This window comes from Pleuronectes platessa, chromosome 12 (assembly GCF_947347685.1).
Source record: "Pleuronectes platessa chromosome 12, fPlePla1.1, whole genome shotgun sequence".
Lineage (NCBI taxonomy): Eukaryota > Metazoa > Chordata > Actinopteri > Pleuronectiformes > Pleuronectidae > Pleuronectes > Pleuronectes platessa.
The window spans coordinates 5,621,266-5,648,814 of NC_070637.1; the positions used below are offsets into that span (position 1 = coordinate 5,621,266).

A 27,549-nucleotide genomic window follows, 5' to 3' on the forward strand; every position below is an offset into this window, starting at 1 on the left:
CAGGGTTATAAAATTCTCAACTTTAATCAGTTCAAAAAGCTCACAACAAATGTAACACCTCGAGAAGGGAAATTTGCCATAAGAGATCGGGTACTTATTTGGATTTATACATTCTTTTCCAAATTAAACTCGTTGGCATTTTATTTGCTCTCTGGACAAAAAGCCTTTTGTTTATTGGACAGAACTCAAACAGGTACAAATGAGAAAAAATGCAAAAATACAAAATTAAATGTAAACCCAGTTTTATTTTTCATTTTGCTCTAAAGGTAGTGTCTTGAAGCACTACTGCATGGTAAACAATCTAAATTAGTACAATTCAAAATCTTGAAAGCCGTCTGAGTTAAACAGGAGTTGTTATAAAGATGCAATCAACCAAGAACCCATAAATACCTCTGCCACGTCCGTAAAACATCCCATTAATGAAGGCTCACAAATGAGCAACAATCCTCTTAGAGGAAAACAAAACGCTGATGTCGACTAAGCGACAGCACACACGCACACACCCACAACAAAAAAGAAATAATAGAATAAAAGGAAAAAAAGTTCCCATGGTAGTAAAGATGCTATACAATTGGGATGATATGCACATATTCGGTTTTGCTTTCCCTAAAAACAACAACAACAAAAAACTCCTGCCGGCAGCAGCCAAACACTTTTTTAAGGTGAAGCAGAACTCGGTAGCAACAGATGCTGAAATATTATTCAGCATCTCTCAGCCTTCATTCATAAACTGTTAGATTCACATTCTCCCACAATGCCGTGGGGCACCAAATAAGCGGCGTGTGTGCCTCTAAAAGAGCCACTTCCTGTCTGTCTCGCCAAAGGTCTAGAAGCCTCTATGCCGACGTGACACATATGGTGTCCTCACCAAAACCCTGCTCTGACTGTATATATAATATATTTATATATAAACAAATATATGAGGGGGGAGGAAGAGCTGAGCAAAAGAACGAGGAAGGTGAAGGGAACAGAACGAGAAAACAAAAAGACAGATCGTAAACGTGTCCTAATCGTTACAACCTCATCATGCAGGTCAGATGGAACAGAGAGCAACAAAACTTTAGCTCAGATTGATGCTTCTGGAAAGAGCTCACACAAAAGGTTCCCATAGAAAAATGCAGATTATGTAAAAAGGGCCACAGGGTGACACGGTTTCATTTACATGTGATTGGCATCGTTTTGGTCAACAAACATCCAGTGGGACGGCCCCGCTCTGCAGAGGGGGAGTGGCCTTCCACCACACTCAAGTGCCTCTCTTGGGTTTTGATGCGTTTGCTGTGGTCAGGGTTTATTTGTTTGTTTTTGTTTGTTGGTTGGTTGTCTGGAGTACTGTACAGTTTGGTTGAGCTGCTGCTCAGTCACACATCTCCTCTGGGATCTCGTGAGGGTTGAGGATGCCCGGCACCGACATCTGGATCTTGTGTTTCTCCTCCTGAGCCTGACGCAGCGACGCCTCCCTCTCCTCTAGAAACAGGTCTGAGGTGTCCTCGCCCGCAAACTCCTGAAAGAACAGCGGAGGAGAAAGAAAGGCTTCAGTCAAACTTCACCTCCATACATCCATCCATCCTACTGTATGATCCTGACTGGGGAATCAACTAATGATCCTTTTGTGATCATTCATCTGCTGATTCATTTTATGGTCAATTGATTGGTTTAAGAAAAATGTCAGAAATATAAAGCTCAATGTGACATCACATAATTCTAATTACTTTGAGAAACAGAAAGTAAGTGTTTAACTCATATTTTGTATCATAATAAAAAAAAGTTGTTGAGAATTATACCTATTTTACAACAAAATTTGCAGGTATACGTAGGTTTTTAAAGGCGGAAAACTCGCTTTAAAAAGGTCTTTCTTTTTTCCATCGGTGTGTCATGTTCAACGTCATGAACGCTCTCTCACCTCGCTGTCTTGCCAAATTAGCACCTTCACCCAGGTTTCATGTTTCCATCACTGCTCATCGAAAGCAGGAGCCGATAAAAAAAGTAATTTGACCTGGGAGTGGATGTCGATTGTATCCATTCCAATTGCAGACAAAGACCAGATGTTTGGGGGTTTCTGACCAGCCCCGACCACAACATTTGAGGTCGGGAAGTTCGGTCTGGAGTCGCTCCGTTGGGGAGAAATTATGCCCGAACAGAAACTGTTCGGAGCAATCAGATTGTCAGGGCGGGCTTTATACGATGATGGACAGATGATCAACAGTAACGTAATCAACCACGTCATCAAAGTGCGCTTGGGTTGAATTCGTTTTCAACAAACACGCCTGCCGCTGGAGAGCTGAGATGTGTAGATGCTGCATTTGAGTCTGTTTTAGAAGACATCGACAGCGCATTCATTTTGAAAGAGGAACAGAGAATCGCGCTAATCCCTAGCGCGCCGGCGCTTGGCTGTTCACACCGGACACTGAAGCGACGCTGAACCACCGGGCAGTGCTAATAATATCACCCGTTGATCCAGTAGTATTCAAGCATATACTTACTTGTTGCTCCAACATTAAGCAACAGCGTCCCAACATTTGTCTTTTTTGGTGTTGTCTTTATACAACATGTTCCGGGGATCATACAACTCACTACTTCTCCACCTCAATTATTAATTTAATATCATCCATGTTGAAGAACTTCTCCGCTGTTTGCTCCGTTAAATGTCAGGTGTCGAGGGTAAATTACATATTCTCCACTCAAGCCTATGTGGAGAATACGTAGCCCCCCCTCTCTCTCTTTTTATCTTTATCACTGCTTGTGTGGCTGTAGTGGATGGGCAGAGGGGGACATTTAATAATGTCATTGGTAAAATTAAAACTCCAGGACAACAGAAGGGGAATTCAAAGTATGGGATGCATATTTGGTAATTTATATCATATAAAATATGTCATCAATATCGTTTAAAATAATTTTTCAGTGTGTTTCCTGTTGCGATACGCTCGCGTCAAGCGCAAAAAATAGACTCGACGCCGAAACGATCGGTTGAAACACGCCCCATAATCACAGCCCAATGGAGCGGTATCAGACTCACATTCTGACTAGAATTGTGAGTATGACAACGTCAGGCTATGGAAAATCACTAATAAAGCGGCACATAAAATGATCTTTCTTTGATCTGGACAGCTGAAAAGTGGAGCCATCAGCAGACAAGAACGAGTCTACATGTCCTTCAGTGGATCATCACATCACTGTCATACACAGATTTATTCCAACAATAAACTGGCACAGCAGCCACAAACCTCCCATATATTTAGAAGGGAACCTGGCCATGGAGGAAAATGTTATTTCTGGAAACAGCAGCTAACCAGTAAACTATGTAGTCACTGATAACCTCTGTGAGAAGCGACAAAAGGCTGAGCAGACGTAGACAGCTTGGTTGGATTCACGTTAACAAACAAACAATACAGATACAAGGATGTATTTATACTGTACCTTAGAGGAAAAAAACTCAGGTTTCTCTATTCAAACTCATTATCATGACACCTAGTTGAAATGGTGTGAACTGAAAGTTGGACATGACTCTAACAACCTCACCTTTATCTGGACTAAGAAGTCCCTGAGGTGCTCCTTGAAGGCAGGAATGTCCTGGTTTAAGCTGAACAGCCCGGTCACAAACACCTTCACCTGAGCACTGAAACACAAACACATAGGCACCGTGAGGATTAACCTACAGCTGTGTGTGTGTGTGTGTGTGTGTGTGTGTGTGTGCATGTACTCACTCTTGTAGATGAGGGAAAGCGGTCTTGAGCAGGTTGGCCACGTACTCTTGGATGAAGACCTGATTGTTGGTGGGGTTGGCAGGGTTCAGCCCCGTTGTGATCTTCCCCTCCTCCACCAGGTTGAACATGTAGGCCAGGATCGACGCGTGCATGGTCAGGCCTACAGGATACACACAACAGCACCGACACATTTACTTCCAATTGTGTCCTCGTTCTAAGGGTGTTAATATCAGGTCCTGGGGCCCTGGGTGTCCCCTCATCTGTCCTCTGAACTCACCGGCAGTGTGCGACGTGTCCGTCACCACAGAGAAGATGTGTTGCAGGATGTCACAGAAGTACGTCTGGTAGAAACTCTGAGCGGCTGCTTCCTCCTGGGCTACGTTCTGCAGCAACGTGTAGAGAATCTGCAGACCTGGATGAGAAACATCAACGCATCCTTAGGTCAGCATTCTTTACATTTCTTCCTCACTTCAGGACCGTTACACCTGTACATTAGCCTGGGTCCAGGAGCCTGATTTGAGATCTAAATACGAGCCATCTGAACAATGCTGAGGTAAAGCATCACCGTGCACCTGCAGTGTCACATTTCTGCCTTTTAAACAGATAAAGGGAGCCACAGAGTTTTCACTGTTAGAAGATTATTCCAGGCCTGACACAGTCTGTCCTCATGACATGAGAAAACACAGAACCCAGGGTGGTGGTTACGGCGTTGAGTATTTATACTGTTGCTTTTGTCTCCTAAGTGAAATGGTTATGTGTTTTCAGTCTTACCGGTGTCCGCAACGTTCCTCATGGTGTGTTTGAAGGCCCAGATGATGGAGTCCAGCACCAGTTTGAACTGGGCCGGGGGGATGGCGAGGAATGCAGGGAAGCAGTGAGAGTTGACAGCTTGCAGCAGGTAGAAGAAGTGGGTCCTGTGCTCTGGATACTCCTCAAAGTTCTGTTGGAAACACACAACACTTGTTTCAATATGTTCTCGCCTTCTATATAGTTCAAGAGGTCTAGTTTAAACATTGTTTACAAGCCTGCAGAGTTGTTTGGAGACGGTAGCTGCATCGGTGAGTGTGGATCATTTATTCCATGCAGAAGAATCAGCACCATGAGTTAATGTGGCTATTCACCAGCGGTGGGATGTTACAAAGTACATTTACTTCATTACTGTATGAGCAAATGTCTCTGTACTTTACTTAAGTAGATTATTTTCAGATACTTTTACTGCACTACATGTATCCACAAATAGCTGAATTTTTACAATGTTCAAGAGGTTTTTTATAGTTTTTTTAAGAGGATTGGTCCAATGATCCAATCTGAGCAGGCAGATAACATTAGACCACGCCTCCTGCAGCAGCTATACCAGCGGTCCAGACTGGACAAACTAAATTCCTTTTGAGTTTATATGACAACTGAAGGCTTCCACAGTTTCTCTTTTCGTTTTTGGAAGGGGAGGGTGGGGTGAGAGGTATTCAGCTGCAAAATGCAACTTCACCACTAGATGTCACCAAATTCTACACACTGAACCTTTAAGTATATTAAAAGCAAGTAACTTTACTCAAGTAGCAAACTTATTGTAGTACTTTTTAGTTTTTATTTGACTTTTTATTTTATTTTGATATTTATTTGTACTTTTACTTTGACAAAATAGTTTCAAGGTTGGATTTACACTCACAGACCTTCAGGAGATTTATATATATATAAATATATAAATATATATGAAATACACAAACAATGTAACTATTTCAAAATGAAAGTCCCAGTTCATGTGATGTCCGTGTCAATCAACATCATTTTTCAAAAATTTTGCTAATATAGTATAATAATAGTGCTAATAAATGGCAAATAATTAAGAGTCTCACCTTGTTGATCATGTTTAGGGTGCACTCAAAGACGGCATCAAAGATCTGGGGGATCTCGCCGGTGATGTGTCCCCCTAGCTTGTTCACAATGGTTGCCATGGTGCTGAGGACTTCAGGTTCTCGGGCGGCAGGGACATTTCGCTGGTAGTCGATGAGGACGGCGTCAAGCAGTGGGGGAACAAAGTTTTCCCCGACCTAGAAGATGACAGGAGAGATAACATGGATCAACATGCTAACAGAGGAAGAAGGGCAAGCGCTGCCACATCTTAAAAACAAGGGAAATTTGAATTCCTCTTTGGGTGAAGATCAAGTTTGTAATCCACTGAACACCACAACATTAGAACCAGCTACTGGTTTTAATGTTGTGTTGTGGCTGATCAGTGTATTTTAACTTAATCAATGGTAAATAACCAACTATAATTATTTGTTTTAATCCAATTACTAAAGGTTCAGAATAAACTATTTAACAAAGGTAACAGATGAACCCTGAATGTGCTACAATATTAAAACCAATTAGCGGTTTTAGTTGTGTGGCTGCTCAGTGTATTACACAGAGACTGAACATGAATTATTACACAGATAAAGACAAAGCTGAGGGCAGAAACAACCAAGTCCTCCACAAGGAAACGTAGTTTTGTGCTTGATCTAAAAATACCAACAGGATTAGCTCTACTTCTTTTCTAACATCAGCCGGTTCATTGATTGCCACAGTGCACAGTGACAATACCCTGAAGATGCACAATGGTGAAAATATATCACTGCTGTTTACTCAAGAAGTAGGATATACTTTTACTTTGTGAAATTAGGTCATTACCCCAACATATTTGGACCATTGTTCTTCATACAAACATTAGAAAATATGAGGTTTTTCTTCCACATTTCTCACCATCTGTGGGTCGTTTGATCGGCTGACCCAGCCTGAGATCAGTTTCAGAGTCTCTCGTTTCACTGTCCTCATACTCCGGATCAAAGGCTGTTTTGTCACCATCTCACCTGCACACAAAAGAGACACATATTAACACACTGTATGAAAAACATTCAACAAGGACCAAGTATAACGATTCTGGCTGAGTTTTGTGAAACTGCGTGAAAACAGAAAGATGGAGAAGAAAAGCTAAACGTGCACTAGAGCCGTTTTATGAGCCTCTATTCCCGATCGCATTTGTATAATTTAGTTTGGTAAATGTCAAACTGCTCCCCAGCTAAACATTAATATTATGTTCATGCAGGAGTCTGTAATGGATAAAATATACTTTGAGATTATAAATTAGCCATGGAGATTTTAAACCACCATTTCAGTTATGGCATTAGAATATTTACCCAGTTAAAAGCAATGATTCAAATCAGTTAATAGGATTGCCAGAAATGGACATTCCCAACAAACATCATCATCACAGCATATCTGTATTCATATTTCCTTCCCTACAGGTGATCCTGGTGTCAACCACAAATTACCACCTTTCCTTGAAAAGCTTATTTTCTCAGCAGATATCTTTGATCTAAATTTCATACAATTGAATTTTGTTATCAGTAGATACAAAGTCAAACAGACTATAGCATTATTGTCATTATTTTTCCTGTGACTATTTCCCCCCTGCTCCGAGGTACATATTTTGTGATATTTGTCAAACTAAAAAAATAACTAAATGATAGTTTTTGTAGGTGAGTGCAGCCTGATCTTTCATTTCCTGATAAACTCTTTCCACACAAAGTACAAACACATGCCACTGAAAGCATGTGGGCATTTTTCAAACCTGGCATCTCACTGATGCAATGCTGGAGTTACACAAAGAACGGCATGCCATAACAACAATGAAGTGTCAGAGTCTAAGCACAATATGGAGCTGATCTGTTCACAGGAATTAAAACACTATCACACCGAAATATGTGCAAGTGCAACACAGAAGAGTTAGTATGTCAGATCAGGAGTCGTTTGCTGGTGTTATTCTGTCCAGAGACATATTAAATGGTTGGTTAGGATGTTACAGTGATCATATAGAGCGCATCTCCATGGGCCTGCTGCTTACAGAGCTGCTGTACCCGCAAACTGATAGAACAACAATGAGATCAACCTACAGACATGTTATGAGTGAGTTGTAAGATCACAAACACACACCTCCCTTACCATTGGTCTGAATGGCAGCAGATATGTTCTCACTGAGGCACTTGTAGACATTGAGCATGTCGAGGTATATCCGTCCCAGCTGGATGACAAAGGGGTGTCCCACAGCCTTACACGCTCTGACGTTGGTCTTCAGGATGCTGCCCAGCTGTTTCACAGTCTCTGGGTCCTTCAAGATGTCCACGTTCTGAGAGGTGAGTGGCAGGAGGAGACATGGAGATGGTAATAGATTTACACACTGTTCTTGTTTGTCGTTTATAGATGTACAAACTGATAAGTTGGGTAATAGTAGACTTGTGTCTTACCTTAGTGGCTTGTTGGATAATGCTGTCCCACACTTGATTAGGTAGCAGCATGTATTTCTCTATAAGGTGCTCCTGAACAGCCTGGTCTGTTTGGGCTCCGATCATATAACCTACCGCCTCGTAAAACGTGTGGACCTGGACACAAAGAGGGAAAATGATCAGCATGCAACATTGAGCAAGCAAGTGAGATGATTAATTTAGGGTTAGTGGAATTTCGGTTAGAAGGTTTGACATTTATTGCAAATTCTAAGAAAGATTAAAAAAAACATTTGTGTCATTGTGCTGACCTGCTGTGGTTGGAGGTCACAGATTATGGTGTTGATGTTATTGAGGATCTCATCGATGAAGGGCATCACCTCTCCCACTTGCACCTGGATAAAGTGGCGCCGGCACTTCTGGGCAATCTTGATGAACGTGTCACAGGCCATATCCTGAACTCCATCATGGGTCTCTGATGAAGGGACAGGAGGATGAGGTTGAAAAATATGGAGATTCTCAAAATAACTTATTATTCATTTATCAGTGTCATGGTCTTTAACTTCTTACCGTGCATGAACTCAAACAGCTTGTTGACCACAGTTTTGAGGAACTTCCAGTGGGCTCTGAGAAAGCGTGGATACTGGCCAACGATATACATGATGTTGGATGCTATGATTGCCTTGTTGTCCTTTCCTCTCTTCTGCTCACACAGACCCAGCAGGTCCTGAGACAGTGGAGATAACTCAGCATCACACAACATGCAATGCAGGCTCAGGATTTAATGTTTATAAATGTACACAGGCTTAAAAAAGTATTCAGAACCCTTTGCTTTCTGCACATTGTATTTGTTGTGCTGTTAAATTAGTTTAAATGGTACACGCTGTTTATAAGATCTTCTATATAATCTTTTGAAGACATTATAAAGATTTGACCACCGCACCACCAGCACTAAATATAAACTTTTAGAATTAATAAGCTTTTTTTTTTTTTTATTACTGCCTATATGGACTAGTGCTACCAGACCTCCACTATCACCTAGAAAATCTAAGTTTTTTTTATACCTTGATAACTGTGACCAGGAACCTCTTCTCGTCCTCTTCGTGCATTGCCCCGCTGATTGATCCGATGGCCCAGCACAATGTGTTCAGGTTCTTCCAGGACCATTCAGTGCCGTTCACCTGGTTGTGAAGCTTCTCCGTCATGATGCGTTCTGTGTCTGCGTAGTCCAAGTGAGTGAGGTACACTGCAAGATAACAGAGCACAATCTTAGTATCGGTCAGTGTATCATTGCTGCTAAACAAAAAGCCAAGAGGACATCTCATAAGGGAAATGAACCAGGACTAAAACTGTTGGAAACACAACAAAAGTGCAAAACGGAGAAATGTTTTACAATAAAAACATCAAAGGCCAGTGAAGTCAGTTGCATCTATCAATATATCCATCAAAAGTCGATCAGAGCAGCTGGTGCTCTACAAATACTGTTAAACAACATAATCATCAAAATAAAGTCTTTGATAGAACTTAAATATGTTTAGGACCAACTTAAAAAAATAACTATATGATAGTCTGTGTAGGTGAGTGCAGCCTGATCTTTCATCTCTTTCACCATCACTACATAGTTAGTATAAGTTTTCCAACCACGCAATTGTAGATAGTACAAAGATAAAAGCTTAATCTTTCCCAATATCCCTTCATTTTTAAACAGCTTATCCTCTTCTTCGTCTAAAGAGAATCAGTCTGTCCTAGTGGACCAGGTTGACAGGTCTGCATACCTTTGGACTATGGTAGGAAACCAGATCACCTGGAAAAAAAATCCATGTACACACTGGAAGAACATCACACTTTGCACATACAGGCCCCAGCAAACAGGCAGTGCCACATGGTTATCCAACAATATTTAAATTTCACAGCAGCACTGAGTAAAATTCACCTTGTTAATGGACTGATGTGATCAGTCAGTATTTACTGTTGGCAGTCTGTCAGTACAAACATGCCATTGGACGACTTTTTCACACTGCATTCTCCTCCCCTCCTTTGGCATACTACATTTTTCTGTTTTTGTGGCTTCTTCTTTGTGGAGAATTAGCCATTTTGATGACAGGGATCAACTCACAAAAACACTACTCAGCAGGCACATCATCACTGCCTCTTGAGCAGCACTGACACAGTGCTGTGGTTGTATATGACCATGGAGATACCTCAATTAGAAGTAATGCACAAATCAAACTATTTTTGGGTATGATCAATTGAATAATACATATACAAAAGAAATGGCCAAGAAAAAGAGGACTAAGAATAATGTCAGTGAATGCTCTAATTCCTGATGCATACCAAGTGTTTCTCTCATGTTCTTGTAGAGGTTGATGGAGTCTGTGTCCTTCATGAACTCTCTGACCACCTCCCCCTGGTCATTCTCCACCACCAGTACCTCCTCCGGCTTGGCCATCCGACTCACCATTAGCAGACGCACCTGTCGCGAGAGATAAAAACTGGTCAGCACGTCAAAACACGTTGAAGAACTGCCTCGCTTATTTGACACTTGTGCACGACACATTTATTGTAGCTTTACTGCTGATTTTCAGTAACATTGGAACTAGCAACTCTTTTGAAAGCAGTTTGGAAAGTATGTGTCGCTTGACCAGTGCCAGGTGGTTCTACTATGACTGAGCTTGCATTCACTGAAACCCTACTGCACCTCTAAACACCACCTGTCTGTGTGAGCTTCACCTTCATGTAATTTATAATGATGAATTTGTCAGCTGATGGCCATGTTACTATATCCCAAAACATAATTGTCATACTGTATCAGATTGCATTGGTGTGGATGTAAATATTATCACGAGAAAAAAGGTACAATGCCAATCAAATAAATCAATGTACAGGAAAGGGTTTGTTCTTTATTAGTGGACTATATCTGTTTGTGTGCTCTACCTTGGAGAGGACAGGCAGATAGAGTTGTCTGCGTGGTGGCACGTCAAAGTGCTGGTTGCCAGAGAGCAGAGGGGACGTGGATGTAGAGAAGGGACTTTCTCTGTAGAGCTCCGCAGCCAAGTGGTTCCAATACTCCAAACAAATCTTAAAGATCTCAGTCTCTTCCACCTCTGACACCAGCAGCATGTAGTGGAGGGCCTGAAAGAGGGAGCAATGACAGTATTAATGTGGTTTACATGAGTTTTTAAAATGCAATAATCAATTCCACAAACGTCTGTATGTTGAAATCATATCTCCCAAACTGTTAATCTGATCAACTTTAAACTTGGCATGTGTATTATTAGTGGTCACAGGAAGTGCAGTGTCGAATACGATACGTTCAAAATTAATAGAAAATGAATAAACATTCAACCAGCGACTATAAAATCTTCACAAACCAGATCTGATAAACGCAAAGTCAATTCGCCCCATAAACTATTAGAAACACACAAACAATAAAAAGTGAGGGAAAATAAATTATGTTGTAGAACTGTTTGAAGAGGACTCACTAATGACAAGGAATAATTCTGAAGAAGCTCCCAAGCAAACTGTCAGGATTAGAACGGGCACTGCACTATTTTGTTTAATCCGCTCCAGGCTGTGTATCTGAGCAGTAACTCCACTATAGAAAATAAAATATGTTTTCCCTGTGATTGACTTACTTCCATTAATGTTTCTCGGAGGTTAAGCCGCTTCTCAATGAGTTGTCCGTGCTCCTTGAGGAATGTGCATAGGAACAGACTGAGGTTCTGGATGAAGTTCTGTTCGTCATCCTTCCCGTTGGAGTAGGCCAGTCGAATGTTGGTGTTCAGAGGCAGCATCTAAACAGACACATTATTCAGAATTAAATTCTACTCAGCAGTTTAGACAGGGAATTGTCAGAATTGTTTCAATCTGCACCAACCTGTTTGAGTTGACACATGGTCAGTGTGAAGAGTGTGACGAACTGCTCTTCATACTGACTGACACTGACACCGGCGATCTCTGTCAGGCACTTCAGTGTCACATTGCGGAACATGGGCACGTTCAAGAACTGGAAACAGTTGAAACAGATATTCAGTTGAAGACTTTTTCTTCAAAAATTTGTTCTGACATAGTAACAGTTAAGCAATTAAAGTTAAGTTGCTACGGGATATTGTGTGTGTTCACACCTTATACACCAATGTGCTGATCAGTTTGGTTTCGAAGATGTAGCCCAGAGGAATCCAGTTGAGAAAACGTAGGAGGGTTTCCAGAGTGGCGTGGACCAAGGGGGCATTCTGGGAATTTTCCTAAGGTGCAATCAATGAGTAAGCAAATAGTTGAAGAATAAACACTGGTTTGTAACAGAATAAAACATTGTAAAACCATGCAGAAATAAAAAAAAAGAAAAAAGAAGAGATGATGATGTGCATACCATAACAAACTGGCAAAGCTGGAATATCTGGGAGAATTCATTGCACATGCTAAAAGAAACAAAGAGACACATTAGAAACATTTACATTAAATATTATAAAACATTTACATACAATAATGCTGCGACTGATTTTCAACAGATCCTCCTGAAAACAAAATGTTGAGGTTGAAATAAACATAGTTATGTTATCTGTGAAACATGTCTGGCTTATTTACTGAATGTGATTGATTTTCTTAACAATCACTTATCAACTATATGACATTTTCCATGTGAAAAAAAAGCCTCTGCAAATTAACCCTGTTTTATTTAATGAAAGTGAAATTATTATTACCCATTAGAAGATACTTTGCACACAAGAAGAAGACATAACAGTGCACAAAACGTTAAGCAGAATTTTGTATGAAGTCTGTGACAGCGCTGAGACCAAAGATAAATTATACTCTAGTGATAGAGTAAAAGCAGTGTAAATCCCATCCAGGCATTTCAAATATCTTGTCTTCAGAAGAATGTGAGGTCTAAGTGCCCTCTACCTATGACAATTGACCGTAAACTGTCATCTGTTTCTTCTTGAGTCCAATTGGACGTTAATGTTAAATTTAAAGAAGTTTCCTTGAGGTTTTCCAAAAGTATCCCGTTCATGAGAATGAGACAGACGGAAAGACAACCTGAAAACATAACGCCTCTGGCCACAGCTGTCACGGACATTCAGAGATTCATAAAACTTAACATGAGCAGCTTTTCCCCTCAGTTACAAGACTTCAGCTCCAGTGAACATGACTGGGGAACATCTGAATACGAAAGAAGCAAAATGATCTGTAGGCAAACCAGAGCAATACATTGATGATGCAATGAAACACCAACAACAATCAATTGAGCTCAACAGGAGACAACTGTCTTTGGATATGAGGGAAAAAAGCGTATTCATCTTCGATTTGCCTTGCATCACATCAAATACATAATATTTATAAGAATAACACTGATCGACTTGTCAAATGCAGCATTGTGGTAATAAAAGGTCTCAAAAGCTTATGGCAAATGCAGCCATGCAGTCAGGGCATGACAAAGCCTGCAGCTGTGTTAGATATAGATCACATCATGAAGTTATTGGATTAACTGCCTGTAATATTTCCAAATGCCATCACACTGAGATCATTTTTTGATGACCTGAAAGTGCTGCAATAGTTTGGACTCTTTAAATTTGGTGAAACTCAATGACAGACAAATGCTTTATTAGTACTATAATTAATTAAGCTGAATATTTAGAAATCAGATTTGAATGATATTCTACACCCTGTGGGCTTGCAAGGATAATAAGGATAATGATGAAAGCAATTTGTAGGTCTTTCCGATATTATAATCAGAATACATTTCTTTAAGGTGATTTTCTTCCCAGGGTTTAATATAAAACGTTGCAGCTTGCTGACCTGTCTTTTAGGTGCTTGGCCTTGACCTGGGTCATCTGACCACTGGAGAAGTCAAAGACCTCCTCGCTGAGCAGCTTCAGAATCACCATGTTGTTCTGACAAAGGCTCTCACTCGTACGACTGGCCCCCACAATGTCACTGATGAAGGTGGGCCAGTGTTTGGGCCACTCCTGCTTCAGGATCTGAAGACACAGAAGCACACATGTATCAGAGTTAAACAAAAATAATATCAAGAAGAGTATGTGCCACAGTTTAATCTTGCAGAAGAACCTTCTATCAGCATTTAATAGTAAATAGACTGTAGACATGTCACATACTGTATGACATGTACACAAGAACAAGCCAACACCACACTGTTACAAAAATATTGGACACACATGTTTGAAGCACAGCCTTCCTGAGTATGAGAGTGGAATCTGGAGCTCTACAGTCCCTCGAGGCCAAAACAACGTTAGAGCTCAGCTGACGCAAGCAGTGACTCATTATCACTGGCATTAATGCCAAGTCACTCGTGTAGCCAGTGAGCCAATAGCTTCCTCCCTCTGTCAAATATACATTGAACACACACAAACACACACGCACACACACACACACACAGACAGACATGCACACACAAGCATGCAAATACTTGTTTTAGTGTCCTGAAGTGGTCCGGACTAATTTGTTGATAGGAGGGCACACAGCAGTGAACAGCTAATTTCTGCAGCAGAGCATTAACAGGATGCATCACTTTCCTCAAGTGAGGGTACAATTATCACTGGGACTATGTGTTATATAATATGTTGTTGTTGTGTACTTATATCGTGTCACTTGTGATAACCACTTTGATGGTTGACAACTGCTACATGAACAATGACTAGTGATCTTATATCCCAGTTTACATTCAACAAGGATATGTCCTTCTCCTGCATCATGCATCAAGATGCCCGTATTTTCAATCATCAAGTCCCAACCATGAATTTTCACACATCGGCTGAGACATTTGAGAAGAATTACTATGCAAATTTAATAAGGAATTGTGAACCTAACTGTCACTGACTGTTTGAGCCACATAGACTAATTAAGACTGACATCTTCAGGTAAAAAAGTATCACTACAAAAACTGAGGGGGAGCAATGAGGCAGCAACATTGTACAAAAATCCAGTTATCCTGAAATTCTATTAATATAACAACAGTCAGCATCTCTTTCTTTTTTTAATATGAATTGTACAGTACTGTGCAATCCCCCCCCACACCCCTGTGTTTCCCATAGAGTTATATTTTATCTATAACAGCTTGATGACACTTGACTTTATTCTGTGATAGACAATCCTGTGTGCACCTTGAGTAAAAGGTACACAAAGAGAACTGGTGTTATGCTAAGCTCTGTCATACATTTTTTGAAGGTTCACTGGACCGAACGATGTAGTGGAATTTCTCTGAGCATGACAGAAAGGTGTGGTTAATGTGTTTGAAAGAGCAAGAGAGACAAGGAGGGTCTGAGCAAATCAATGCACTGCACAAAGCTCTACAGTGAGGCAACGGTGTAGAGATACTTCAAGTTATTCTCAAGAGTAAAAAACTGTAGCCGGGCAATTTGGTTTGTGGAATGCTGCCCAAGTCAAGGTTATAAATGGATAACACTGCCCCCTCAATGTAGTCTAGAATGATTATTAATGCAAGATCAATAAACCAAGCAGCAACATTAGGAATAAATCACTGCTTGTCTAAAACAAACTTACAGTTTAGCACTATTAGTCATCCACCTCAACTTTACATCCGCCTAAAAGCTGTTAAACATTTCAACTCTGATAAGCCATTTGACGACTCAGGACTTTCCTACAGGAAGTACTGAGCAATAATATGCATTTTGCTTAACTAACATGTGGTTAGTAGTACTCTCCCAATTGTCCTGGCCAGTGAGTAGGATTCAAGTTGCAGTGTTGAAGTGGGTTCTGTGCTCCGTGTGCTACTCTCTCCCTGTCAGTGTGGATAACTTCACTGAAACAGTTTGCTGCCACAATATACTCACACACAACTATGTGGGGCTTAAGGAAACTCTGCAGTGTTTCAGCAGAGCACAAAAATGGCCGGCATCATACAGACAATACTGTTCATTTGAAAAAACAAAAACACTCTTGCAGACTGATTTGAAGTATCACAGTTTCCAGTGTGGAGAAAAGAGAAACACTATCTTTACTATTCCATAAACTAAACATTACATCAGAACAGGGGGTTTGAAGTGTAAAATCAGCTGAAATAAATGGCTCGCTTTTGAAAACAGTTTATTTTGACTGGTTATTAGTATTAAAGACTTACCTGAACAAGGATCATGTTCAGCTTCCCAATGTACACCTTTTCTTTCTGTAGTAAGTAAAAACAAAAGAGGGGAGATATTTTACTAATACAGTAACAATGACAATATATAGCACTAATATAGTGACAATGTAATAAAATAATATGCAGAATTAAACGTCACAAACCAGACTAAGGTTGTAAGACTAAAAAGGACACCAACTAAACCAAACTGAATAAAGAATATTGAAAAAAATTCTTCAGCATTCTGTACCAAGCATTATTCTGATCATTGTTAGTGAGCTAATAGGCATGTAGCATGCTATGCCTTCAACCAGGATCTAATCATGATGGTAATTGCCCTTCTAACTTAATGTCACATGCACCCTTTGTGATGAAATGTAGGATAAACTCTAGGTTAGGCTGAAATATGGGGCTCATATTTGTGTGTTGTATTTTGAGAGGCTTCACTATAGTCTCTCACACCGTAAGATTAAAAATGTCAAAGGCCTTGTTAAAAACTGGTATTTAAATCTGTCCTGAGAGATCCGATCACAAATGGACAGTGCTAAATTTGTTTGTTTGGACATGGCATTAAAATGCATCCTGAAGAGATCGGCTTTTTTCCAGGTGGGTGATTTGTGGTAGCAAAGACCAAATATTATTGTTTTAACCCAGTCTGAGTTTACAGATGAGTCGGAGTGTGTGTGTGTGTCAGTCTAATTGTGTCAGCACAAAAGAGAGAGAAAGACAGGAGGCTGAGTCCGGAGAGGCTGAATGAATCAATGAGCTGCGTGAAGATCTGCTATGCAGAAAGATTTTACCCATTTAATACTGTAGTGGGTCAGAGGATGTCAGCTGAGTAGATAGCGCTTCATATGTGACCCGGGACCTACTTGCATTTTAAAAGTGACAAGAATGTGGCCACATGCATCCCAGATCACCTCTGAAATTGGTCTAGTGGATCGGATCTCAAGGCGCATCGACACAGTTGGTGAATTCCCACTGTGATGGGATCACTCAGGAGTGTTGTTAATACAAGGTCTGTTCTAGCATGGCTCCGTTTTACCATGCTCGATGCTGGAGTGCACCAATTAATATATGTAACAAGCACACTGTAATACTTTCTCTCACACTGCAACTTACGAGTTTCCAAGCTTAATGGAATATATTTATAAATAGCTGGGTTCTCTTTTGAATAACAGACCATTCATAGAATCAAAGACAACCTGGTCTGCTTGGCTGGCTCAATAATCTGAATGGGCTTCAAATGGTCTGTGCATCTTGGTTTAATGTGTAATGTTTTGCAGAGTTACGTGCTTGAGAATCATGCAAACACCACAACTGCTTTCTCAGCATGAAGTAAAATACTAGCAGCAAGGTGGTTGTACATTAGTTAGAGCTAGACAGCGTTTTCATTTAGCTGGCACTAGCACTCTGTAATTTTTAAATGTAGCCTCGACAAGAACTGACTCTTAACCACGGCTAACCTCTTGTTAAAGGTAAACATGTTTGCCTCAAAACAGTCTGGCAGCAAACAGTGGCCACTGTCTATCTAATGTCTGATCTCAATTCTAGTTCATTTTTCAATTTGCATTTAAAAGTGGGAATAAGTAAGAATTATACTGAACAGACAATGAAGAAATAATAGTTTTGATGTTATGTCAAAGACAACAGCTGTGTCGCAATTTATGGACAACCTCCTTCTATGGCTGCATTTGAAGATTGATTGCGTCACAACAGCGCAACTAGATCCCATTTCTAAGGCTCCTTAAAATGCAGCCAACAAATGCATCCTTTCATCCCTAAGCAACGGGTGGATACTTCTCAGTCCAACCTATCCCATGATTCATTGCGCTATGGTACCATTTTTTCAAAGAGCTAATAGCGGTGGCAAGCAACGAGACCAAAACGTCTGATGATTGCACTGTTAAATTCTAGTATAAAGCTTCAACAACAAAACACGCTTCAAAAAACCAAGGGGCATTAAAACTTTCCCGTCCTTTCCAACTGTAGCTCTGTTGGTAGGTGGCAGCGTTAGGACTGGGACAAGCTGATGCCGCAAATAGTGTTAAACCTCTGCAGACCAGACAGTCTCATTTCAATTCGGCCATAGCCATCTACATGAACTATGACTCCTTTTTGGACCCTTGGACCATGTCCATTTTGTACCTCAAGAGGCAAAATTGAGTCACTGGAGCTTCTAATCTGCCCTCAGTCCAACTTGAGAGGATAAGGGAGCAGTAACTGTGAGGCTATAAACCCAGGTTACAGATACTGATGCTTCTCTCATTCGTGTCACTCAACCACTCGTGGCTCGCCCTCAAATCCTGCCACCTCTACATCTTATGTCTCTGACTGAGTTTTGGAAATCATTGCTGTCAGTCTAAGAATAACACCAAAAATTACAGACTACTTACATAATCCGGTTAAATTCCCCAATTCATGCAGGTTTGGCAACATTTCAACAACTGCTCTACATTGCTCAGATTTATTCAAGCTAACGTTAGCTCAACATGACTAAGTAAACTTTGTTGTGATGAGACGGGTAGGAGGGGTATGAATTCAAAAGTTCAACAATTATACATATATTATAATATTGCCGCTCCATAGTTTCATTTTATGGTTTATTTTATTAGGTTTTCAATTTTGCTTTGCTTTTAGTATTGCAGTGCTATTGCTTTTAGCATGATAGCAATAATACTTCTAATATTAGTCACTAAAGGGAAAAATAGCGCCTCTGCTATGACTTGTAACTTTTGTTAGGTTGGACTATTACAGACACTCACACACCATGACTTCCTATTTCCCACGCTACATTCATACAGTTGTGTTATACCCTCATGAGTGACAACCAACCAAAGTCACTTATTCTCACTGCAGTTGTTTTTGCCTTCTGCTTTTTTTCTTGACAATTCTACCTTCTGCTTAAGTGGTAAAGACGGCATTTTTGGTATATATTACTTAGCACTATAGTTACCCCGATTACTAGAGTCCAACCGATGAGGGAGTAAAATATTTAGAATTCTAGCCGATGTATGTATATATGTCTAAAAATTGGCAATGATTCTTGAGATAAGGTTATAAAGCTTTGTGTCAAATTTATTTGAGGCTTGATATTTCACAGTATAACCATAAACCAAATATAAAGAACTTGAATTCAGAAAGGAAATTTTGTTCATGAAATATAAAAATAAATGCACATCTTATCATTGTTTATTCCGAAAAATTAAAGTATTCATATCAGAGCTTATCAGAAATAAACAGATACATACATGTTATGTCTGTTAAAGACTTGTATTAAATATGAATGGCTAATGGATTTATTGGTCGGGCTCTAATAATCACACATGACTAACCTTAGACAGGGTCGACAGTTAAATAAACTAGATTCTGTATTACTAGTCAACATGGCTGTGGTGGAATGGAACTTCAGTGTAGTTATGTGTTAACCTTTACACTAAAAAGTCTAATTCAATTTAAGAATTTTAGTAACATGCAACACACTTGCCATCTTTGACAACTCCCTACAAGTCCAACATTGGTGCACCCATACAATTACCCCACAAATCTATGGGTTTAAATCAAATTAAATTTACTCACCTCCACATTTGATGCATCTGATGATGTCTTGATTATGAGACCAACAACATACTTTTTTATACCTGGAAAATACACAAAGGTGTAAGAAGAGTTAGTGTGCACAAGATAAACGTGTAAATCTAAACATATCCTGACATGACCAGCTGCCTGGAGCATGTTACTCTGTCTGCTGGCTCATAAGTAGCTGAATCTGAAAATCATATCCCAGTGATTTTTTTAAAAGGCGTGGTCCTCTTCCACTCTTGCCAAGCCAGTTTGTAAATACATGGATATGGGCTGCAGCTCCCATTGAACTTCTCTACTGGGAAAAAGGTTGGTCAGTTCAGTGGAAGCGGCATGTCCCCAGTTGTTTTCACAGACAAGTCAAGATTGTCAATGTGAGCAGAGCATCTTTAAAAACTGTTTTCAGCTCCCTCATGGTTGTTTCTAGACTGTATCTTTACTCAGTTTTGACATAGTGAGCGGAGCCGAAAAACAAGGCAATACTCTGGCACAAGGGGGGAAAATACATACTTGCCGGTCGCCCTGCACTGGGTTTGCCACTTGAACAAAATTCAGGCATCTACGGTCAGAAGTAGGGAAGTCTTAGGTCAATGAAAAAATGAATTTTGAGCAAAATTATAAAAGAATGGAGGGAGGCAGAACCAAATGATTTGCACATGATTGTTTTATCATGTTTTTCTAGTTCAGAAAAATTCCTGTTTTGCTCATACCAAAATCTTTTTTAGACATTTTATCCCACTTTTTTCAGATTCTTAAAAATACATCTCAAATGACTTCAGCTGTAGGCAGTAAGATAAAATGGCAATTACGCAACAATTAGATTTGAAACTTTACATTATGGTCCTTATACAGTACCACACTCTGTAGACTTTAATGTTCCTACTCATTGTCCTGAATTTAAAAAGTAGGATTTATACTGTAAACTACTTTTCATACTATTATTTTCATAATAATAGTGAAGGAAAATTTATTTTTCCAAAGACACATAATGGAATCCCTTACATTGGATTGTGAAAACTTCTGACTTTAGTAACTCTTAAAGTTAGTTAAAAAATACACTTTGCCAGAGACTAATGCATGTCAGTAATCCATTGAACCTTCTTTTTCCTGTGGGTACAATGAGATTAATAGGATTATAGTAACACTGGGAATGTTTATTATTCTACACAAACATGTGAATAATCTGTCAAATAAAAATTCATCAATTGGGGCCTTTACATTGTAAATTGAGCTGATAACTCTGATTTTATGTATCCCTGCTTCATTAAATCAGTGCTCAGGTGTTTATAGTGGTTTCTGCAATAAAACAACTTTTATAGCACAGAACTCAACCATTTTGCAGTGGCCAGTGCAAGCCAGTTGAGCACAAAGCAAACTAGCGTGCCTAACGGGGGAATACTTCTCCACTTGGCAAAAGCCTGTCACAATGTTTAAAAAGCAACCAATGGTGACAGAATTTTGGTGATTTAAACCAAAAAATAAAATGTTACCTTCACACTGATTCCTGGGAAGAATCTTCCATCTTGTTTTGATTACCGTTTCCAAAATCTGAAGAGCATAGTACTGTAACACGCAGAGGAGGGAGAAGCATTAGTATAAAGCCTTATGATCACAGTCAACAACAGGCACTGTGTAATTTTTGTACAAACCAAAAATAGTATGAAGTTAACCAGTCTGTGATAACTTGCATTTCTTCACTGGATTTGACTGAACCACAGCTTTCATGCAGATTTTGTAGTATGCAGAAAATTCACATCTTCTTTTTTTATATCTACACAAGCAGCATTGAGCTGCAACACTGCAGAAGTCCTGCTGTTTCTCCCAGCATCACACGAGACAGCAAAACACAGCAGAAAAATAAAACAATTCATTAAGCAGCTTTGGCTTGGATTGCTCCAAGGTTGAGTCTAATAGCCTAGAAAACATAACAAGGGCAATGTTAAACGTTCTTTCACAGAGACTATGGAACCTATGGAAGGTTGGACATCAACAACTGGTTTTCGATTGGGACTGGTTTGAATTTGTTGAAAAAACTTGATCGGATTTTCATTTGCAATTCCTGAAGGCAACGTTTGAACCGTCAGTGTCTCCATCTGCCTTGCTAGGTGCATGTCTCAACACACAGGTACAGTTCTAACAGCAGACAGATTGGAGCCTAAGTTCAAAAGAGCAGCTACGTTTAAAACAGTGAAATGTAATCACAGCTGAAATGGACTTGTGCAAGAAAGAATATCCATGTGTGGTAACAAGGTCTTTATTTAAATGAGGTCACATTCAGAGCAACTTTACATGAAAAGTTGGGCGTATGAAAACTACATCCCTTGCATTCATTTTAATGGAACTATTTTATTGATACAGCAGGGGTGCCAGTGCAGGGTCGCCCCACAAAGAAGTCACACCTCAGGTTTTACTGCAATGACACCTGATGTCATTTGGTCAAAGTGCTGCAGATGTAAATGAAGCATGTGGAATTGCATATTCCTTGGAAATTATTCTATACAATGAATATTTTTTCATTAAGATCATGGCTTCTGTAAATAAAATGATAACCTTCTATATAAAGTAAATCCTCCACCAAAATATTAAAGCACTGTGCAGTTTGATGAGCTTTGAATTCATGTATGTATTATTCAAACTGGAACTCTTTTATTTCACCAATACCTGAAGCAACACAGCCTCAACAATGCAGCTTTGTATTTTTTAAACACAGGGCTGATTTTGGTTTGACGCCCACCAAGAATGCAGCTTTTTAAAACCCCAGTTATAGTCGTAATGCCCCACGATTGAACGCGTGTCTAAGTTTAATACAACCAAGGGATAATGGGGATATTGTAAACTAAAAAACTGTAAATATGTATCCGTTTTCCTTTAAACCCCAGACACCTTCATGACAAGGCACTTTGCAATGGCATTCCCTCTGTCCAATGAAACAGATGCAATAGAGACGGATGAACAGAATTCAGTCAAAGGGAATTCAAAAAGGGTAGACCTTGTGGAGACCTGCCGTCAAAGTCTAGCTGTGTCATGATGCACAGGATGACACACCCCTTTTCTTCCTATTACAAGCCATAAACATAATGGACATTGTGATTAACATCAAATAGTCACATCTTGAATTCATTACATGTTTTTTCAAATATTATAAAGACTATAGATACAAAGAAAAGGAGGCCAAATATTCAAGGAGCTTTGTAATTATTTACTTTTTAAACTAAAGAAACAAGGCAAATGCAGATTTCCAGCGGTTTTACCTTTAATTTCCTCTTTTATCCTTTAACCCCAATTTCTGGTGCAAATTACAAATTTAAAACTAGAAATAATATGGATGATACATCAACTCAGACATTAGTAAAGAATGTCAGTGCTAAAAGTAAACTTGGACAAGCAAAACAGAAAAAAACCTAGTCACTGTGACTTTGAGGAAGTTTGGGTTGTTTGGCACTTTGATTACTTCATTCGGGTTCAGACAGACTTTCAATGGACATAGATATGGTTTAAATATTGATCATATCAGTGATTCTGTTTTGTTGATACAATTGTGAATCTCTTGCAAGTGCTTCTGAAAACCGAAGCACTGGTTTCACTATTCACAGTCAGTTTGCATTATCAGCTGAATCACAAAACATAGGACGGCCACAGTTATCATGCTAATCTGAGGACCTCAAATAACAGAAGAGATTCGAGGAATGTTAATGATGTATTTATAAAATGAATAAAATTATTTATTTAAACATAATCAACATCAATCTATTACAATTATGTGTTTCATTGCATGAAACTGTAAGGCTGGTAAGAGGTGACGCTGACATGCTTCTGGGAGCGTTCCTTCACTAAGCTACCCATCTGTTCACTGCATCTTTTTATCTAACCGGTAATTATGGCAGGCCTTTGTTAACCTTATTATCTCTTGCAAAACTAATTCACCAAATCACATTTAATGAAGAGTTAGAGTTGCAGCCTTGACGTACAAATGGGCCCGAGTGGGGCAGCCCATTTTATATTTTGACTTGATGTCATCATTTATAAACTACAATCACTTTTCTTTATAAAAACTAGGTTGGATTTTTCCTGCATCTTGAGTGCCATCGAATTTATGTGCACTGTATCATTTCAAGTGAGCACAGAAATATCTTAACACACTAGTATTTTGTGTGGCCCTTTTCTGTATGACAAGGGAGTAAACTAAAAAACAATATTGCAATTGACTAAAAATGCACACGAGACAACTTTTGACATCAATTCAGCTGATAGGATGGTTTGATTAAGATAGATGAGTGAAATAGCAGAAGCTCTTTCCCTTCCAGAACCAACAGGCCAAAATCTCAACAGACTTATTTGGTATTTAGATTTTAAAACCACTAAGAGGTAACATCCTTGTTTGTCTGTTAGGTACAGATCCAACATAATTAGTTTTATCGGAAAAACAGAGGTCCTGCATAGCCCAGAGTTAATGCATGAAGTAAGTACTCCAAGGGCTATGTAGCCAACTTCTGCTGACACACACACACACACACACACACACACACACACACACACACACACACACACACACACACACACACACACACACACACACACACACACACACACACACACACACACACACACACACACACACACACACACACACACACACACACACACAGTTTTAACCATTACTGTTAACAGTTTACTCTTTAATGTTTAAGGTCTCGACCTTGATATGCTATGATTTGGTGCTTAAAATTAGATTGAATTGCATATTTCCCTTACATTTGCATACCTTTTTAAAATATCTATTTTGTGATGCACTTAGTGACCTTGTTTAGTGATAAAGTGATATACAAATAAAGTTCTTATATTATTAATTTTTTTTTAAAGATCCACCATATAGCATATTTAAATAAAAAAAGTATGCTATAAACAAACCACTGTGACCTAGTGTATTTTTTTGTTCTGTTTCTCTAAAAGACTGTCACCAAAATACAAGTAAGAGTGTTTTCACCAATGTTTTCTGAACTGAGATGGCTTACCTTAGTGTTCATGTTCTGAGAGAACTCGAGGATGGTGTCCACTCTCGTCCAGGCATCCGGGTGCTCTTTTAAGTGTGTCAACACTTCCTGTGCCATTCTTTGCTGTGATGCAAATATGCATTACACGTTAGATTAAACACTGAGGTGGGGTCAAGATACTTTATTTCATTGCAACTGCAATTTCCACACATTTTTGTGCTTAAACAGTCATCATGTCAATTAATTTTACAGGTGGAACAGGAAATTGAGAATTAACATACTGTATTTTTAGGTGAGGTTTTAGTTAACATTCAAGTGGAAAAACACTCCAGGCATAATTATAAATTACACACACTCGCACTTTGTGCATTTGTATATGCTTCGAAAACTGACCTGTGGTCCCACCCCATGGTATAGACAGTTCACCACACTATCCAGCAGGTTGATATCCAGTTTCTGGTTGAAGTCCAGCAGCTGCTGTGCTGCATGGTCTGCTAACATTGTCATAACTGCTGGCATAGAGCTCTGCAACAAGGACAGCAGAGGGAGGGGTCAAGAGTGCACATAACACAGTCAATAGGCAAAGTCATGTGAACAGTGCGTTTAGAAACAATTCCAAACAGCTGACCATGTCAGAAACCTCCCAAGTCTCTGCAGCCAGCCATCATTCAAATAAGTTCAGCTCACAGTGCCACAAGCCTGTCACTGCTCAGACAGTATACAAAAGGGAAGTTAACGTTTTTATGATTTGGAGAATTAAACCGTGTATATTTCTGATTTTGGAATACTGCATTTTGGCTGGAGATTCTAGACAAGGTGTCCTGATCTACCCCAGGAGTCTAGAATTGCAAGCGAGGACTCAAGACAGAAACGACAAATTAACTTAATTGTCCCACCCAGTGGCCTTTAACACCAGAGTGTTACTGTGAAAATATCTCAAAACCTAAGGTTACCACATACCTACTCTACATGATTGCAAAAGGGGCGAGCACACCATTCATGCCACCAGCGTCAATTAAATCTCCAGTGAACTTAAACAAATAACAGATTCAAAAGAGGAAATAAGCAGCTACTAAAGAGGACGCTGCACACTCCGTTAGATTCCTCGCAACACTTACTCCACGATCATATTAAGGAGGTTAAGGCAGCCACGTGCCAAATATACAAGACGACGTCACGTTGTTTACATCCGTATGTGACGGCGCTCACTCCTCCTAATGACACACTCAGCAGCCTCAGCCCACCGGCGGTTAAAACACAGACTGAGGGCAGCCTACAACTGTGTTTGCAGAGCTACTAGCATTACCTGCAATATGGCTAAAGTAAACAGTGTTGGCGCGGAGGCTGCGCACTTCACACACAATGCTAACAGGAGCTAGCATCGAGGCTAGCTGTGTGTGTTAGCAGTGTGGGGCACAAACAGTTCACATGTGGTGGTTCGCTGCTGACTACAACCACTCCCACCAGTGGTCCCAGGGACCGGGAGCGCTCAGAATTACACCCAGGCTATCGTTTAACTGTTTGGAGAAGCTGGTGCTGTGTATTACAACTGCCCTACAGACACAATTGCAGCAGCTCGTCACAATAGTTTAATTTAATTTCTTTACGCTACACAGAGATAAAGTTCACGTTTGCTGCCGCTAGGCACCTAGCAACACCTTGACATCCGCTCACATCACGCACACGAGTGATGCTGCTGTAGTGGGAGAGGCACGGATTTATCCACACAGCTCTCTGGTTACTTATTCATCTGCGGTCACACCGTTAACACATGCAGCCTGCGTTATCTGTGCAGTTACTTAGGTTAAGTTACAGCACTTTCTATGACAGCTGACGTTAGCTAATCCTTATAAAGTGGTGGACACTAGCTAGCGGGCAGTCGGCAGCTGTTATCCCGTGGATGCTACTGCATTTTGAATTAGCTCGTCTTTTCAGGTGCACTGTGACAGACGATGTGAACTATAAGCTAACACAACTTCAACCCAGCAGGACAATGCATTGGATCCCATGTACACACACAGTCAAGGTAATCACAGCATAGCAGGTTGGCGCTTCAGCCCAGTTACCTACCGAAAGTCCGAGGCTCTGACTGGAAAGAGTGGCGTTGGCCAAAGACTATGAAAGATAAAGGGAGTAGTTGAGGACCACAGTTGATTGGAGAAAGACTTCCTAATTCTGCAGCGTTGACTCTCCAGCTCCAGCAGTGAGTGATGTCTGGCTGCTAACCACCCCTGATGTGGACTCCAATTCTTACTACCACGGCAAACCCAGCGATCTGTCGCTCCGATACATTTTACAAAACCTGACTTCACTAATTAATTGGTGACTCTGATAGATTTCCAGCGGGCAGTGTGGAGGTTGTGTGCCTGCGCCTCCTCTCCTCTCTCAAGCAACTAACTCGCAACCGGTTGAAACCGGTTCAGACTGGGAGATTCCATCTCGGTTTAGTTTTCAGCCGATGGCGCCGCGTAAAGTTTGGACCTGTGCTACGCCCACACCACGCCGCGATTGGCTGCGGCCTCGGTGAGCGCTTCCTTGTCGGCGTCCCATTGGCTGAGACGGCTGTCCGTTTATTTCAATTCGCTCAAGCGCCCACGCGACTACTCCGCCCGGAGAGAAAAAGAGGGCAGACAGACTCCCATCCAGAATGGACTCCTTCATGACTCCGCTTATCACAATGGAGAATAACTTCAGGCACATCTGTTTTATTGCTCCTCCTTGGGGTTAACTCATACATTACCTCGCTTCCTGTACACGCCACACACCGTTACTACACGTGCGTAAAGCGCGAGGAGTGAAAGTGCAGCCATTGAAGGCTTTGGTCCACTTAAGACAGTGTGTGTCACTCTTTAAATGTGATACACAGGCAGTGGCTGTCTCTTGCAGGTTCACCGCTCGCTTGAGTGACGTGACAAACCGCAAGTACC

General features: G+C 40.3%; 1 protein-coding gene across 4 annotated transcripts; it reads right to left on the reverse strand.

The window, feature by feature from the left end:
• xpo1b (exportin 1 (CRM1 homolog, yeast) b) lies at positions 1-27,083 on the reverse strand. Of its 4 annotated transcripts, none has more exons than XM_053436213.1 (25): positions 26,693-27,083; positions 25,016-25,147; positions 24,644-24,745; positions 21,122-21,194; positions 19,629-19,690; positions 16,050-16,094; positions 13,751-13,932; positions 12,327-12,375; positions 12,082-12,201; positions 11,835-11,963; positions 11,593-11,751; positions 10,892-11,089; positions 10,292-10,430; positions 9,022-9,203; positions 8,528-8,684; positions 8,269-8,432; positions 7,982-8,116; positions 7,680-7,863; positions 6,441-6,547; positions 5,555-5,749; positions 4,473-4,641; positions 3,979-4,113; positions 3,702-3,861; positions 3,517-3,613; positions 1-1,501 (listed from the first exon to the last, which is right to left on the reverse strand). In XM_053436213.1, the coding sequence occupies exons 2-25, from the start codon at positions 25,139-25,141 to the stop codon at positions 1,355-1,357; spliced, it is 3,216 nt and encodes a 1,071-aa protein (XP_053292188.1). In that variant the 5' UTR covers positions 25,142-25,147; positions 26,693-27,083; the 3' UTR covers positions 1-1,354. The 4 variants fall into 4 exon arrangements, with proteins under 4 accessions (XP_053292188.1, XP_053292186.1, XP_053292187.1 ...); XM_053436211.1 differs by having other exon boundaries at positions 7,671-7,863; XM_053436212.1 differs by lacking the exon at positions 26,693-27,083 and adding an exon at positions 25,741-25,915 and having other exon boundaries at positions 7,671-7,863.
• Between the last annotated feature and the right edge of the window lie 466 nt (positions 27,084-27,549).

Bases quoted from the DNA above. Each gene is read 5' to 3' on its own strand.
- xpo1b (XM_053436211.1), bottom strand. From the start codon at position 25,141: ATGCCAGCAGTTATGACAATGTTAGCAGACCATGCAGCACAGCAGCTG. The intron at 16,095-19,628 runs GTGAGTAAATTT...TACTTACTACAG, and splicing joins CAGATGCATCAAATGTGGAG to AAAGAAAAGGTGTACATTGG. The intron at 11,090-11,592 runs GTAAGTCAATCA...TCCCTCTTTCAG, and splicing joins TCCGAGAAACATTAATGGAA to GCCCTCCACTACATGCTGCT.